This window comes from Sciurus vulgaris, assembly GCF_902686455.1.
Source record: "Sciurus vulgaris genome assembly, chromosome: 3".
NCBI classification, from domain to species: domain Eukaryota; kingdom Metazoa; phylum Chordata; class Mammalia; order Rodentia; family Sciuridae; genus Sciurus; species Sciurus vulgaris.
In genome coordinates, this window is record NC_136463.1 from 7,895,481 (window position 1) to 7,912,988 (window position 17,508).

Below are 17,508 nucleotides of genomic sequence, written 5' to 3' on the forward strand. Positions count from 1 at the left end.
TGTCACCCATGCTAGTGGGACCCCCTGGACCTTGACACACAGGCGCAGAGCTGCACCCGAAAGGGTTGCTGGAAGGCTACCTGTGCAGATTCTCCTGAGCTGTTGTCTTCTGCAGAAACTCTCTGGTGCTTTCGGATCTGTCTACTGTGATTCAGTAGGTTTGATTATGAATAGTACCTTGGCATCAGAAATAGGGGAAAGTTTTGTCCCTCAAAAACTTGTGCTCCTCTGTAGCTTAAACATAGCTAGAAGTTAAGCCCACGTTAGCTGCCCCCACTGCGGATCTTCAGGCCGAGGTCACAGAAGAGACGGGAGGAAGCTGAAAGACGTGGGCTTGGAGGATCCCGGGGACCCAGGTGGAAAGAGCTTGCCTCACCAGGGAGGGGCCTGGCCTTGCAGGAACCGGAATGGAGCTGGAACCTCCGGGTGGAGAGTCACAGGCTCCCGGACTCACACGGTCTCCAGACTGATGGGGATGATCTCGCAGGGTAGTTGAGCACGTGGAAGCCCGAGACGGGTGGGAAGTCATGCTTTCTGCCAGCAGCTGGGATGTCCTGTCTTTGTCCGTCGAGGTCCGTCCTTCCCCTCTCTGCACCTGTCCCGCTGCTCCACTTCGTGGTCACCCAGGTCTTCATTCTCTATTGCGTAACCTTCTCTCTCATGATGGAGACTCAGTTCATTCTGGTAAACCAACTGCATTATGGGACACTGACAGCAGACCGCGGGACACGCAGCTCCTGCTCTAAGAACCAGGTAATGGTTTCGAGGTAGCCAAGAAGACTGACAGGTTACTCTGCATTTCGGTATACGTGGATGACAGAGCATGTGGGGATCTCAGGGGGAAGAACACAGGGGTTTTATTGGATCCAGACTAGGCCTGAGTATATCCAGGAAGGCTTCCTGGAGGAGAGAGCTCAAGCTTCTTCAGCCAGGATTTTGAAAACCTCAAGTGTGGAATAATGCAAAGCTTTAAAACCTGCTTTTCTAAACACCGAAGCCGAACCGGATGCAGTCCTGGTGCCCTGCACAGCGAGAAGACTGTGCTCTGAAGGTGGCCGCAGCCCAGGACTTTAAACAGTCCTCCTCCTCGTTAAGGATCTCCACTGTGACCCAGGACCCCCGAATGTAGAGCTAAGCCAGGGCAAGGACGGCAGTGACCTCCAGGGGACTGGAGGCAGGAAGGCACCTTCGCCTCAGCGTCTGGTCGTGTCCCCATTTACTTTGAGACTGGCCGCTCGTCACCCTGAGTCAGCCTGTCCCCGGGTGGCAGGCTGTGCTGGGCTCCCTGCGGGACAAGTTCATCTATTATGTAACTGCCATCCATATTCTAGCGGATGATCCAGGCGACATTTAATTTTTTTTCCATTATGTGGAATAATTTAAGATTGTGTTACGAGTGTCATTATCACGGCAACTTCTCAGTAATAAAAACAACATCAATTATTTAGTGTCACCTCGTGTGTCTGGGTTAAGTGGGGATGGTGGGAGCCAGAGGCTGCCGCGGGGGAGAAGGCCAGGCCCACGCAGACCCTTTCCATCAACCCCTGGGTCCCTGCAGCTGAGGTCCCTTTTCAGGTGCCTTGGGCACAAGGCCCTGCCTCTCTCTAGCCTTGACTGGCGGCTTGTGGGGGTGGGTGCCAATTAATCCCTGACCTTTCTCTGTTCCTTCACCTCAAGAGCTCTGACCTGTCGACAAACCCCATTTAAAAGAGACCGCTCCCCAGGCGGCCTGGGAAGCCCAGAGTCTGCGTAGCCCCCTTGGCTGATACCCGGTGCTGAAAGGCTACGGAAGTCCCCACCCATAAGTGCAATGGAAGACAGGTGTGGATTTGGGAAGATCAGCTTTCCTTCCTGCACCCTGTGGGCAGCAGAGGTTGGTCCCGTTACCTCCGGTGACACAGTTGTTAGTGCGTCTGAGAAACCCAGAGAGCAAGTGACCCAAAACACTTTGAAGCTCACGATTGGGATCCGGAGCAGAGGCCAGGCTGCTTACAGTGAGCTTGTGGCTGTGGGGGCTGCAGGGCCCGGCACCTGCCCACGTATATCCAGTCGTGGTGGCGTGGGGCCTTTCGTTTCCTGTTAGAGACTCCACCTGGGGACACCCCAGCCCTTTGGCTTGTTGCTTTGGTGACTTGTTTCTTTGGGGCTCTGGAGACATCAGCCAGCAGCAGTTTTCTTCCTCACCCTAGAGCAGCGAACCCTGAGGAGCAGTGTCTGGATTTTGTTTCTGGACGGAGATGCCGTTTTCTGAAGTCTTTGTTTGGATGGGCGGGTGGGGGGGCCCGTGCCGAGCTGCCTCCTGCTCCTGCCTGCCCCTCCTGACTTTGTTCCTTTTCTCTCTACTTTCCCTTCTCTCTACTTTCCCTTCTCTCTACCGCCTCTCTTTTCCTTCTGGAAAATGCTATTCTTCTCCAACTCCTGCTTCTTTGCTCTGTCTTTCCAGAGTAGGTGGAAATTGCTGCTTATTTTGAGCTGAGGCTGGTCTTAAACCATGCATCATCATAATAGTAATAACAATAATGGTAATGATTTCACTAGAAGAGGACCGCGGTCTCCAGTTCTGCTGCCCACTGAAGGGTATCGCCTCCTACCCCCAGTGGCCTGCTCTTGGCTTTCTGTACTGAGCTGGGTTTGGAGAAGGTGAGGATGGGGGAGGGATGCTGGGAAAGGGACTTGGGGGAGAGGGGGTGTCATGAAAGGGAGCCTTCTTGTGCCTTGGGAGGGGGCTGGTGTATTTGATACTTTGATAACTGCAAGCTGCAAGGTGACACAGCAAACCTGAATTTTCCAAAGCCTCTGGCCCCACTCTGGAGGGGACAAGGAAGAGGGTGACTCATTGCTCCTGTGATAAGCAGCCAGGCAGACTCTCAGGGCTGTGGTAGAAAGTCGAGAACAGCATGCTCACCCTGGGACGGAGCACCCCCACCTTGCTGGCCCCGCGGGGCCACTGGGATCGGGTGAGGCAGTGTAAAGGGAAAGGCATTGCTCGGAAGGATGTCGAGTCAGGAAGAGAGGGACACAAAGAAAGCGTTTCTCCTGGTCTCCGTCCCTCCTACACAGCCCAGGTCCCTTTACTGAAGGCATCCAGGTGGAACCTCAGAGTCCCCCGCACCTTCAGTCCAAGTGCCCAGTGAGGGGACAGGGCTCCCTGAGAAGCTGTGATGTCAACCCAGCAGCAGAGCCACCTTGTCCCAGCAGGTGACTCCCCATTGCCAGGGACATGGTGATAAAGCCACCAAGGCACAGTTGGCAGCTGCCTTTGGGGCTGTTCTCTGAAGCTTGGAGGGACATATTTCTCTGTTTTCCTTACCAGCATTTGGGAGTGGAGGGCGAGGGATGTTGGGAATCGGGTGGGGAGTCTGAGAGGAGCCCCGGGCGGCCAGTGCCTGGGTGAGCTGGTGGAGGGCATGGCCAGGTGTGGGATGGGGGAGGCGCTGTCCTGGGCATCCCTCTGAGATGCTTCTGCCCCTTCCGTAGCTTGCTCGGCCCCACCCCTCTGTATTAGCACACATTGTTGTACACGTTAATGGGGTTTGGTGTGACATTTGCACACAGGCCTACAGTGTGCCTTGATTAAATGTGTGCCACATCATCTTTACCTGTTCTTCTGTTGACGGGCACCGAGGCAGATTCCGTATTAGCTGTTAGGAACAGTGGCTGGATGTTTGATGGAGCACATGGCGGGTGGGAGCGGGCACAGGGGCCATGTGCTGGGTCCTCCTCTAGCCTTTAAAAGGGCAGCCTCTAAGTGAAGCTAGGTGGGGTTTTCTTAGCACCCTTCCCTCTGCCCCCAAAACACTGATATAAAGCAGCGCATCCAACAGGATATAGACTGATAAAGTGGCAGAAGGGATCTGGAGGGGTGGGGGGACCGTGTTTGTTCTTTCTTGGTTTTTGGGTCTTTGCTCAGATGCCCCTTTCTTAGAGAGGCCGCCTTCTGCCGCTCAACGCCATGTGTGCATTTATAGTGGGCTAGCACGTGCAGAACGCGGAGAACGCGGCGAGGATGGCCATAAACTATGTAATGCGACTGCTTTTTCTGCTCAGCACCACCACTGCTGGGCCTCTTGGCTATTAGCCTGTTGTTGATTGGTTCATTATGGTCTCGAAGGACAAGGAAAGATCCGTGAGGGCGTGGGATGTAGCTGTATCGTGTCGCTGGGGCCTGGGACATCTCCAGCGGACGGTTGATGTGTAAGTAAAAATGGACTGAACATGTAGGGCAGGCGGGCAGCCTTCCTAGACACAGTGGCACGAAGAGAGTGAGTACCAAGCGTTGCTCTGACTGATACAGGGAGCCTTGGGGCCCTGTCCATCCGTCCTCCTCGCCGGTTCGCAGCCCCGGCCCTGTGGCGTCAGCCAGGGCCAGCTCTGCTGTGGCGGCCCCCCGTGCATCGCAGGGCCTGAGGAGCATCCTTGGTCTCTACCCACCAGAGACCCAGCACCCCCCCCACCCACAGTGACATCCCACCAAACGTCCCTGGTGGCGCTGTGGGGCCATGTAAAATCACCCCGTTGAAAACCACTGCTCTAGACTAAGCCGAGGTCTACAGGCTGCCCCTTCCTGCGTGGGCTGCATCGAAGACGCAGTCCCAGCCCCACGCGTGTCAACGCCACTGTGTTCTGTAACGAAGCGGCTCTTTCCACATCGTTCCCCCGGTTACGCATCAATCACTTTGTAAAAAGAAGGAAGACAAAGGAAGCCCAGTCAGCGGTAGGACGCAGTTTCCTAGCAGACGCGTCTTTTATGGCTGCAGTGATCCCTCAGATGTCAGCGGGAGGCAGAGAGTTAGAAATAATTAAAGCGTGCAAACAGGCAGAGAGCAGCGACTCGGTGCCCGAGGCGCATCACACAGACACCAGCTGTCGCTCGGGGCTGGCCAGAGGGCCTTCTGCAGAGGCAGGGACTGGCCTGCACACAGCTCTCCCGTGCCCTGGCGTCCATCCACCTGCAGTGCCAGCCTTCACCCCCATGGAGCGTGCCGGCCGCCTCCATGACGGAAGGCTGATTCCAGGGTCATTCCCTGGAGCTGAGGACAGAGTGGGGCGGGCTCAAACAGGGCTGGGAGACTTCTCCTCTTCCTTTTTAAGTGAGACTAAATGTGGTGTTGATCCCCTTGTTAAGGTACACCATAGGGGATATTGCAGATGAAGGATTAGGGCGACATTAAACATGTTGGGCAAATGGAAAGACACCAGGAGGGGCTTATGGATTCATTTTTACGTTGTGGTTGGAGACAAAGAAATAAAATGTCTGAATCATTAGGCTCTCTTATCCTTGCTCATCATGGCAATGAGAAAACAAGTGATGCACGTACATGGGTGTATGTCTGCATGTGTGCATATGCATGTGTATGTGTGCACATGTGCACGTGTGCATGTATGTGTGTGAGTGTATCTGGATGTGTGTGCACTGCACATGGGTTCATGCATGCATTGTGTGCACATGTGTATGTGCATATGTGTTGTTTGTGTAGGACACAGCCTGGGATACCTTTCCTGAAATTCCTTCGTGAAAGAAACTTACCCAAAAGCCCAGTTGTAGTATTTTCTTAGAAATGGCCACATTTCTGCGATTGGATTACAAGCTGTCTCCTCTCCCGTATTAGTGTCACATATTTTAAATGGAAACTTTTATTTGGAGCTATTTTTGCCTGGTGCTATGTTCAGAATGCTTGTGTCCCTTCAATATTCATACGTAGAAATTCCCACCTCTAAGGTGGCTTTGGGAGTGGGACTTTGGGAGGCGATGAGGTCATGAGGGTGGAGACCACAACCAGTGGAGTTGATACCCTAATAAATTCCCCTGGAGAGAGACTCCCTCCCCCGCCCCCCGACACCGCCTGAAGGTCAGAGAGACAACAGGCACCAGACACGGAGCCTGTCAGCACCCTGGCGGCCTGATCTTGGACTTTCCCACTTCCAGAACGGTGACGGATTTCTGATGTTTACAGGCTGCCTAGTCAATGATGTTTTGTCATGGCCACCTGGACAGTTTGTGACACCTGGTTTTGAAGCGATAGCTGCTGTTTTTTGCCCATGGAGCTGATTGTACTTACTTGCCCTTGGGCTTGAGGTCTTTGGATAAAGTGGAGTGTTCGTGCAGGGCTGAGCCCCCCGTCTGCCTCTTTCCCCTGGAGAGCCCGTGCTTCCTAATGGCCTGTGGGGTCGGGGCTTCCCCAGTGCGCTCAGGAGAGATGCTGCTGGCCACCCGGCTTCCCCAATGGCTCCTAACTGAACAAAGCTCTGTAAGAGCTGGGGCTTCATCTCGTTCACCTAGCGTCCCCAAAGACAGTGTCATAAATATCCGTGGGAGTTGGACACAGGACTTCGCCTGGTTGATGTGAAATGGTCGGATCAACTTGTTGGGACAGCAGAGAGTGGCTTTGGTTGGGCCCTCTGACCGTGACTATGAATGCTGAGTGCCACTCTCTCCTCCTTTGGAGATGCTTCTGTTTGGGTCTCCTCCTCTTCTCCCGAGAAACACAAAGATGGCAGCCCTGACCTTGGATCCTGGGTGGATCCTGCCATCTGAGTGGGCTGGCCACAGGGTCTTCTTTTGATTAGCTGGGAGCCAAGTCCCCTATGCCGGTCTTGGCATCCATGAGGTGCGTAGTGGGGTTTGTCACACAGGCCCCAGTCTTTCCAAGCGTATGTGTTTCCCATCTCTAGGATCAGTACCAACTCCTCGGATCTTGTTTGGTGGAACCCCAAAAGTCCTCCACCCCAGAAGTCTTTCGTCTTCCTACGTATCCAGCCTGGCCTGAAAGCCAGGTGAGTCCAGGGTCCAGCTCAGCCCTGGTGCTCTTGGCAGACATGGGCCAGTTGCCTTGGCACCATGGTCCAGAGGGTCTGGGGGCCCCAGGGAGCTGAGGTGCTCTAGTGACACGATGCTTCTTGTTTCAGGGTGCAGCAGAAGACCCTCAGACGGCGCTGGCACTGAACTTCGACCCTGCACTGGTGAAGAAGAAGTCCGATCCCTCGAGCCCCATGCTCCTCTTCCCTGAGAGTGAACTTTCCATCCGGATAGGTAGCGCTGGGCTTCTTCCAGGCAAGCTCCCTGCTGCAGACACAGCTGGGCCAGACCGCGTAGACTTGGGGTGGGGTAGGAGGACCATGGGGGAGAGCCCAGGGTGCCGTCAGCCCCTCTAGGTGCTCGGCCCACTGCTGCCCAAGAGCCACACTGGCTCTGGCCTGCTGTCTTTTTCATTTGTTCTCAAAACCGCCTGCTTAGTCTAGAGATGGCATTGGCACCTTTTGATCCTCTTTGCAAAGCAGACACATGGGCAAGGGTCACTCTCATGGGTACGGGTTGATTGGGTGGAGTGTGGGCATTTGTCCCTCTGTCTCCCCCCTCTCTGATGCCCCCTTTGTGATTCTTCTGGGAAACTGTGGCGGTGTCTCCCCTGAATCTGTATGGAGCCAGTGAAACTAAAGTCACCGACAGCCAAGCCACGCCCTTGGTCCTGCGTTAGAGGTGCACGTTGCAATTGCCAGGTCTTGGAAGGAGAGGTGCAGGCTCGGCTGCTGTCCCCCTGAGCAGCCGTGGGTGCCAGGGAACAATTGTTTTCCAGCCTTGGCGGCAGTCTCCTCCCCGACTCCCCCATGTCATTGTTCACTGAGGACAAGTGGCTCATTTGAGGGCCAGTTAGCAAGAGTCTCTTCCTTTGAATTTATTTAGGAAGCGCTGGTTTTGTCCAGCAAGTCCCCAGCGCTGTGACGTGCTCACCCTTCACTCCTGTGACGTTCCAGGTTAGTCAGGCAAAGTCCTTCACGTGGATCACCGATGTACCCAGCAAACCATGTTGAGATAGGCACCTCCCTGCCTCGGTGGCATTCTGTCTTGAGCGAATTGGAGACAGATGGTCAGTGGTCACTGTCTTCACAGGAGTGACTGAAGGGACAAAGTCCTTTCCCATTTCCAAGCTGGCATTTTAATTTGGTATTTTTCGCCATCTGCAGGCTGAGATGGTCCCCTTCCCCAGTGGGAGCCTGTGTGGAGTTAAGAGTCTCACCATGGCTGGTTCTGAGTGGTCTGGGTTCAGATCGTGCCCTGTGTGCATTATGCATGGAGAACGGAATGTCTTTTCCACCCCACTCTCCCTCGCTGCCTCCCGCTGCCTCCCAGGTGGAACGGAACAGAAAATAAACATTCATCTAACAGGAGGTCAAGCAACAGAGGTTTAGCATGCCCCCTCCGCGTCCCCTGTGCCACTCTTTGCACTCAGGTTGGAACGGCCGGAGCGCTGCGCACTCTTCTCCTTTCCTGGGACTGTGTCACAGGCTCTCTCAGGTGATGAGCGTGGGCATCATTGTCCCGTAAAACTTGTCCTTTTTCAGGCTGAGTCCCGGACACAGGCACGTGGGCCTCTGGATTCTCACAAGCGAACCTATGCTTAGCCTTCGTGTGTGCCTTTGAAGATTTTGCCATCCCAATTCTGAGCCTTCTCTGGGATGAAAAAGTTGGCCTGAATTTTTTCTATCCATTGCTTAGCTTGAAGCCACAGGAGTAGTGGCAGGAGGACGAGATTCAGTGCCTGTCAGTCAAAAACAGGAAGAAGTGGCAATGCTTTTGGTAGAGCTTTTCTGACGGAGCCAGGAGCAGACCAGGGGAGCTGGCTCTGCCGGAGAGCCCCGGGGATTTACTGGGCCTTCTGGCCAACCCAGGGTGGGGAGGGAGAGGCAGTCCTCTCCCCCTGCTCCGAACGCAAGTGCCGCCTGTTGCCCGGTTACCAAGCAACCCTCCTAGCTGTTGCTAATAGGTAGGCAAATGCAGCTCTTGGGGGTGCGGGGATGCTTTGCTGAGCCTAGGCATCCCTCTCACCTGGACACACCTGTGGGTGTTGGGCATCTGGGGACTGTCAACTGATGACAGCTATTCGATGACTGGCTTCCTGGAGACTGAGCCTGAATACGCATTCTTCGCACCTTCTGGATTTGCCCTCCTTCCTGCTGGAGCTGGAGCAAGGAGATCGCTCTAGTGGGCAGTTAGTGAGAAACATCAGCCTTTAAAAAATCATATTGGCATCGCTGCGATCATGTCCCATAATTGGTTCAGCAAGAGTTTGAAAAGCCACACCGTGGGAGGGCAGTTCAGCTGTCCTCACAGCGGCAGCAGCAGCCGAGCCTGGGGAAGCATCGATGAGATGCTTTCCTGTTTACGTCTTGTGCCAAGAATTTTTATGATACAGCTCATCTCAAGGCTGGGGATATTTTGGGATTTAGCAAGAACAGAAATCCTTTTAAAACACTCTCTCCCTTCTCTCTTCTCTCTTTCTCCCTCCCCCGACCCATCCATCCATCTATCCCAACTAACTCACTTTTCATTCAAAACAAGGATTAAAAAAATTTCTAGGCTTCAGCTTTGATTCCTGTATCTCAAGACACATTTTCATTTCTTGTGTGTCCTTTTAGAAACATAATGCTTATGCAATCAAACTTGATCCTTTGTTCTGTACCTTGTAGCTGTGCACTTAACAGTACATTAGGGCATTTGTGGGGGTGCACTCCTGGATCTATCCCATTTTGGTATTGCTAGGATGTTCCATGATTAATAATCCTTCAGATTAACTCCGGTCTTCTGCTCTTATGAAGGATGCGGCAGAGAGCATTTCAATATGCACTTCTCTCTAGATAATGACATCGCTGAGTCAATTCTAGAAAGTAGGTCAGGGGTTGTTTACATCTGGGGTTCCTGCATGGATACGCAAGGGTTCATGAGCCTCTGGAAATTTTATGCAAAACGTGTGTGTGTGTGTGTGTGTGTGTGCGCGCACGCGCTTTGGGGAGGCAAAGGGTTATAACTTTTACCACGCTCTCGATGGCTCCTTGACTCTCCTGTGTTCTTGTCTTGAGTGTCTCCCATTCAGTCGAGTTGGACTTTCCCCCTCTCTCTAGCACCCTCTTTAGGCTAAGGAGAGATTTGCGCCAGTCCCTCCTGGGCTGGGCAAGTAACCAGCGCCTCTGCATTGAAAGGGTGGGGATGATTTCTGTTTTCATTGTAGAGGTCTTTCACCTCTTTTATTGCGGGCGAGAGAAGAATGGAGGAACTTTAGATTACGTAAGGGGAAATGAGAGGGGGGGATATGAAAAATGGTGGAATGAGACAGACATCATTACCCTGTGTACACGTATGATTACACAAATAGTATGAGTTTACGTAGTGCACAACCAGAGAAATGAAATGATGTATCCTGTTTGTGTACAATGAATCAAAATGCAGTCTGTAAAAAAATTTTAAAAAATAATAAAAACAATAGTATCACTATGAGGAAAAACGGGTGGGGATGAAGTAGAGGGGCTATTAAAATGCACCATAAAACATCTTTTGCAGGACGAAGAACAAAGGGATCCATATTCATAATTTCCATGAGCTCTTTAGCATCATGGATGTTAAATAAAATAAGGGAATAATGTAGACATACCCTATTGCTCTAGGCTCCGTGCAGGCAGCACGCGCCACTGCTGAGTGTCCTGGTTCCCAGGACCACTCTCAGGACACACTGTAGATTCCCCGGTTCCTGAAGAGGGTTGCATTAGGCAAGAACAGTGCTCAGCACTCCAGTGGAACTTTCCTGCTCCCGTGCCTATTCCCTTTTCTTTGCAAAAGGCACTCCTGATTTTCTGAGCTAGGCAGCCAGTTTGGAATGTTTTGGGGTGGTGTTTTGGAGTGTGGCCTGGCTCTGGAGGCCAACTTGGCATTGATCCGATGTGCTTGGGGTGCTTGCAACCAAGAACTGAACCCCACACCAGGAGGCTTATGGGGTAGAAATTTTGTTGCTGCTAGATGCTGAAGGCTGGAGTCTGAGGTCCAAGTGCCGATAGGTTTGATTGGTTTCTCCTTGGCCTCAAGATGGCCGTCTTCTCCCTGTGGTTTCAGGAGGTTGTCCTTGTGTGTCTATGGCCTAATCTCCTTTTCTTATAAGGACATTAGCCATATGGGATTAGGGCCTATTTAATGATCTCTCTCTCTCTCTCTTGCAATGTTAGGGATCTAACCTAGGGCCTACATGCTGAGCAAGCCCTCTACCACTGAGCTATGTCCCCAGCCCCTAAAGAGCACATCTTAGTGAACTTCTCCGTTAAAGTCTTACCTCCAAATTCAGCTCCACTCTGAGATACTGGGCATTAGGACTTCCACATGTGAATCTGGGCAGTGGGGAGGGGTCAGGTAACAGCACTGAACCTTTTTTTTTTTTTTTTTTTTTTGAAAAACTAACATCCCCCACATGGTCATCAATTTTAAGGAGATCCAGGTGGCCAGAGAGCTGCCTGTCTCTCTGATTTAGATCCTCTTGCTGTGTTTCTAGCTCCTCAGGTCAGCCTTATACCTGCATGGGCTGGGAACGCTGAGGGAGTGAACAGAAAAAGAGCTGCAGGAAGCTGAGACCTTACTTAGAGAGCCACTAGAGCAAAGTACAGGGATCGGCCCCAGGGGCACTTTACCACTGAGCTAAGTCCCCAGCCTGCTTTTCCATTTTCTTAATGTGTGGCCTCAGCTGATGAAATGGTAGGTTGGCCCAGTGCTGTCTACTTCCACCACCACCCGAGATGATGGGCTGGGGGACCTGGGGGGCCGTTAGTGAGAACAGGCTTTGGAGTGAGCTGGAGGCCCTCCTGAATGAGCTTCTTTCTTGTGGCTGCCATCACAGAGCACTGTGGGCTGGGTGGCTTCAACAACAGGTAGAAATCTGTTCTGTCACAGTTCTGGAGGGCGGACATCTGAAATGAAGGTGAGGCCAGGGCCGCCGTTTTCCAGGCTCTGGAGGAGGGTCCTTCCTGCCTCTCCTCTACTGAGGTTCCAGGGGACCTTGGCTGGTAGCTGCATCACTTGCGTCTTTACCCGTTTGTGACACAGCATCTTCTCCGTGTTGCATGTCTGTGTCTCTGTATTTATGTCCCAAACTTCCTCTTTTTCTCTTATAAAGGGACGCCATCATTAGATTTAGGGTCCATCCTAATCTTGTATGACCACTTCTTTTTTAAATTAAAAATTAAGTATTATGTTTAATTAATTATATGTCTAATAATTATATAGAGGGTACAATGTGGTGTTTTGATCTGCACTTGCATGATGAAATGAGTCCATCAAGCTAATTAACACATGTAAAACCTTATGTTCTTAACTTTTGGAGTGTATGGTGTGAACATTTAATATTTACTCTCGGCACTTTTGAAATATAATTACTTTATCATAAACTGCAGTCAGTATACTGTAAAACAGACCTCTGTAACTTTTTCCTGCAGACTGAAACTGTCTGCTCTTTGAATACCACTTAACTAATTGCATTTGCAAAGACCCAATTTCCAAGGCAGGTCACCTCTGAGGTTCCAGGTAGGCGCGCCCTTTAGGGGGGATGCTATTCCTCACCGTCCAGTGATCAGCCCCTTCTCTGCTGGCCCTGGGTTAGTGTGGAGGGGTGCATTCGCCTGGTGCAAGTGAGAGGTAGCAGAAAATGAGAGGCAGCCAGGGGAGGCTGGATCCTGGCGGTAATAAAAGCCCTTTTAATTCATCTGGAGCTTTGGAACAGCTGCCGGTTGCTTTGTTTTGAAATATTCATTAAGCATCTACCAAGGAGTTAGGGATACTGTCTCCTTATGCAGAATTTAACATTTGCTTGGTTAGCAGGTTCAGTCATATTTATAACTGTTCTGACACATTCATTTCAGCTCATAAGTCTCTTATAAATGGGGAAATGTGTTTTAATGTGCTTTTGGGAAGCGGACGAGGGTCCTGGGTGGCAGCAGCCGTCCGTTAGGCTTTTACTGCCGGCTTTTATCACTTAAGGATTTAGGAGGCTGTTCCTGGGGACGGGCAGCCTGGTCACTTTTTGTGTTGTTTTGTTTTGCTTTTTGGAATTTTTTTTTTTTTTTTTTTGGCAGAAGTTCTTTAACCTGGGGAAGCATAGCGTGGCACTTTGGTTTCAAGTACTTAGGATCTTTAGGTGGCGGTTCTATGTATTCACTCCCCTCTCCAGTTTTTTCTTTCCTTTTGCCTTTAATTGAACACTCGTGGTAAAGACCAGAAGCTGGTTTTGAACTGTGGAACTGGGAGGAAATCGATGCCACTTACTGGGATCAGCAGCCTTGGAGCCAGAGGGGCTTTGGAAGGTGCAGAACTGGCTTTGAAACCTTGTGAAGGATTCAGCTGCCCCAGCATTTGGGATGGGTTGGTGCTCTCCTGCCTTGATGAGGAGGGTCACCATGTGCCCTGCTGGACCTGAGCTTGCTTTGTAAGTGGAAGCTTCCTGGTTGGTCCTCTGTCTGCCCTTGGGGTTGTGTGTTCTGCTTTGTTCTGTGTAGTACATTTCCCGATTCTGGATCAGAGGAAGAACACAGCTCCACGTATTTGAGAACTAAATCAGTCGTCTCAAGGAATCTCTGTTTCAAGGGTCAGGGTACTTTGGAGTTATGGATGTTCACAGTAACTCCCAGTTAGCTGGTTGACTGGCTGGCTGGCTGGTAGTTGGTTGATTGGTTGGTTGACTGGCTGGCTGACTTGCTGGTTGGCTAGCTGGCTAATTGGCTGGCTGGCTAGTTGGCTAGTTGGCTGGCTGGCTGGCTGGCTGGCTGGTTGGTTGACTGGTTGGTTGGTTGGTTGGTTGGTTGGTTGGTGATCTGAAACAGAACCAACTCTCAGGACTCCTGACTCCCACATTACCCCACACTACTCATGCGTTGGTGGGGGTGGCAGGGGCATCCCTTGAGGAGAGCAGCCAAGGGAAGTGTGCAAGATGGCCTCTTACAACTAACCCTCAGACACTGTTATGGCTTAGATGTGAGGTGTCCCCCAAAAGCACACACGTGAGACACTGCAAGGATTTTCAGAGGTGAAAAGATTAGATTATGAGAGTTGCAACCTAATCAGCGGATTAATCCACTGATGAATTAACTGAGTGGTGACTGTAGGCACATACGTTGTGGCTGAAGGAATGCGGTTACTGGGGGTGTGACTGTGGGGTTTAGATTTTGTTCCTGGTGAGCAGTATTCTCTCTGCTTCCTGCTTGCCATGTCCTGAGCTGCTTCCTTCCACTATGCCCTTCCGCCATGATGTTCTGCCTCACCTCAGGCCCAGAGCTATGGAGTCGGCCAACCATGACTGAATCTCTGAAACCATGAGCCAAGATAAGTATTTACTCCTCCACCTTGTTCTTGTCAGGCCTTTTGGTCACAGTGACAAAAAGCTAACTAAAAGAGACATGGTGAACTAGAAGTCTCCATCTCTTCCCCCAGAGACCAGCTCACCTGTGGTCTCCCAGCACTTGTCCTCAGCAGGGCACAAGGAGATGTGCTCCCATTAACCTTAGTGAAAATCGATCGTGCTCTTTCCAGTAAGGAAGACTGATGTACACATAAAAACAGGAGATGTGCTCTCAAGGGGACCCACATCTGTTTAGCAGACAAATATGGGCTATTTTTTCTAGTTCAACATAGTCTATGTAAACCACCATCAATTCTAGAAGCGAATCCTGAGCATCTAGAGGAGCTCACCATGCAGAACCAGACTGTCCACCGATGTCACCCTGTATCTATAAGGGCCACCACCTCCATGCTGGCCTTGGTGGCCTGTGCCCTTTGTTGAGACCAGATGTCAAGTGAGATTTTATCCAAATCTTGGGGACAAGCAAAGGAAAGCCAAAGAGACAAGAAGATGAAGGGAATTTTGGCAAAAGTACTGCACTGTCCCTTTCCCTTGCCAGCTTTCAGGACCTTGTATGGGAGGATTCCATCTAGGATGGGGTTGGGTGCCCATGGAGCTGCGTGTCTTTGATCCCACCCAGATTCTACCCAGGGTGGTGTGTGAGATGTGGTTCATTCAGTCCGGATCTTCAGACCTGCCTCCAGGGGAGGTCCATCTCTACCACCTAGGATGATGGAAGGAAAGCCTGGGCCAAGGCTCAGGCTCATCTGGCAAATCCCATCGCCTTTCCAGGATCTCCCTTTCCCCCCAATGTAATTGATAAGGGGATTTTTTTACTTTTTTATATGGGCTGTTGCCTGGACGTATAACCCGTATAGTCTTATCCCTGAGGCCTCATCAGAACAAGAACATCCATTTTCATTAGTTCAGCCTTAATAAGAAGCCACACACCATGTCGAGGTCATCTTGGAAAATCTTTTGATGTGCGACTTGGTCTCAGAAACACTACAAAATCATATAACTCATGCAATTCCCAGCTCCATGGCCATTTCAAGAATCCCAGTGCAATTGCCCAGGAGATAAGGATTACAGATATTTTTAAAAATTTATTTTAAAATTTATAAACAGTAAAGTTCATTCTTTTGCTTACAGTTCTGGATTATAAGAAATCCAGAGAGGTATGTAAACATGACCACAGTTAAGACATAGAATAGTCCTGTCACCTCCCCAGATCCCTTGGGCCACCCCTGTAGTCTGCCCCACCCGCCCAGCCAGTCTGACCTGGGACAACTTCTGAGCCGTTCTCTGCCTGAGTTCTGCCTATTCCAGAATGCCATCTAGATGGGATTGTATAGCATGGAGTCCCTGAGTCTGACTTCCTTCATGTGGCAACATGCATTTAAGAACCCTTCATGATTTTGCAAGTATCAATGGTTGTTCCTTTCTGTGGTTGAGTAAGTAATACATTATATGAATACACCACTAGCTGTTTACCCATTGACCAGCTGAGAGACCTCTGAATTGAACCCCAGTTTTTGGCAATTATGCATAACATAGCTGTAACTATTCACATACCGGTTTTTGCATAAACCCTAAGTTTTCATTTCTCCTGGGTAGATACCTAGGAATGAGATTGCTGGGTCACATAAATGTTTAACTTTGTAGGAAACCTCCACGCTGTTTTCCAGAGGGGCTGTATGGTTCATGAGTCCCACCAGAGTTCCAACTGCTTTGAATCCTCACCAGCCCGTGCAATATTAGTGGTTTTTTTTTTTTTTTTTTTTTTTTTTGATTTGTTTTTGTTGTTACATTTGAGCTACTCTAATGAGTGCAGTGGTCTCTTGTGGCTTTAATTTGTATTTCCCTAATGCTTAATGATGTTCAGCATCTTTTCATGTGCTCATTTGCCATCTGTACATCTTCATTGGTGTCAAATCTTTTGCCCATTTTTTAAATGTTTGTATTCCCAATGCAGAGTTTTAGGAGGGTTGTTTGTTTGGTTTGGTTTTGTATGCTGGATACAAATCCTTGTCAGATCTGCTGTTGTCATTGATTTTCTCCTCTTTTGTGGCTTCCTTCTCATGATCTTTTATGGTGACTTGCAAGACAGAAGTTTTTAATTTTGATAAAAGTCCACTTACCAGTTTTTCTCTCTGACAGATTTATACTTGTGGTATTAGATCTAAGAATTTTTTTGCCAAACCAAGATCACAAAGATTCCCCTGTTTTATTCTGAAAGTTTTTATATGTTACATTAGGTCTATGATCAATTTTGAGCACATTGATTTTTTTTATTAATAGTGTCTCACAGAGTTCAAGGCTCAGAGTTTTTCATATGTGTGTTCAATTTCCTCAGTACCATTTATCAAGAAGACTATTCTTTTTCCATTGAATTGCATTTGCTTTTGTACAATTTAGTTGACCGTATTTGTGTGGGTCTATTTTGGACTTTCTCTTCTTATTTGTTGGTTTATGTGTCTGTCCTTTCACCAAATCAACCCTTTTTCTGATATTATAGCTTTCCAGAAATTTTTGAAATCAGATATTTTATGTTCTATTTTGTTAATCTTTGAAAAAATCATATCAGCTATTCTGATTTTTTGCTTTTACATACAGAGAAATTAGCTGGCCAATATCTACTAAAAATTCTGATGGAATTTTGATTGGATTGCATTACTTTGGAGAAAACTGACATCTTAATAATATTGAGTCTCCTATTTTTTTTTTTTGAAGTTTTTTTTTTTTTAATGAAGACATACACCTTGCAATACAGAATAGACAAGTATAAATATGTCAAGAATATAATTACAAGCATATTTCTTCACATGCTTATAATTCTAGCAATTCTGGAGGCTAAAGCAGGAAGATTGCAAGCTTGAGGCCAGCCTAGGTAACTTAGTGAGACCCTGTTTCTTAAAAAAAAAAAAAAAAAAAGGTGCTGGGGATGTAGCTCAGTGGACGCTCTACTCTCTATTGAAAAACAACAACAACAACAACAAAACCAAATGAAGACTTTGAAAATGCTCAGTGAAAAAATTTCTAAAAGGAAGATCTGGAAGGACTTTATTTTCTACATTCATACATTGCCGGTGGGACTGCAAATTGGTGACACCACTCTGGAAAGCAGTGTGGAGATTCCTTAGAAAACTTGGAATGGAACCACCATTTGACCCAGCTATCCCACTCCTCCATTTCTACCCAAAGGTCTTAAAATCAGCCAACTACAGTGAGGCAGCCACATCAATATTTATAGCGGCTCGACTCACAATAGCTAAACTATGGAACCAAGAGGGGTAGGGGAGAATGAAGGGACTTTGAATTGTGCAGAGGGGAGTGAAGAGGGGTGGGGCGGTGGGGACGGGAAGGA

The 17,508-nt window shown here is 49.5% G+C and overlaps 1 protein-coding gene across 5 annotated transcripts in view; it reads left to right on the forward strand.

Annotated features, from left to right (window-relative positions):
• Positions 1-17,508, forward strand: part of SLC39A11 (solute carrier family 39 member 11) — a 398,609-nt gene that overhangs the window by 167,146 nt on the left and 213,955 nt on the right. For 2 of the 5 annotated variants that reach the window (XM_079132336.1, XM_079132335.1), the window contains exons 5-6: positions 6,673-6,774; positions 6,907-7,051. In XM_079132336.1, the coding sequence (XP_078988462.1) occupies positions 6,673-6,774; positions 6,907-7,051 (247 nt within the window). The remainder of the gene's footprint in view (positions 1-6,672; positions 6,775-6,906; positions 7,052-17,508) is intronic. The other 3 variants (XM_079132337.1, XM_079132338.1, XM_079132339.1) reach the window with 3 other exon arrangements.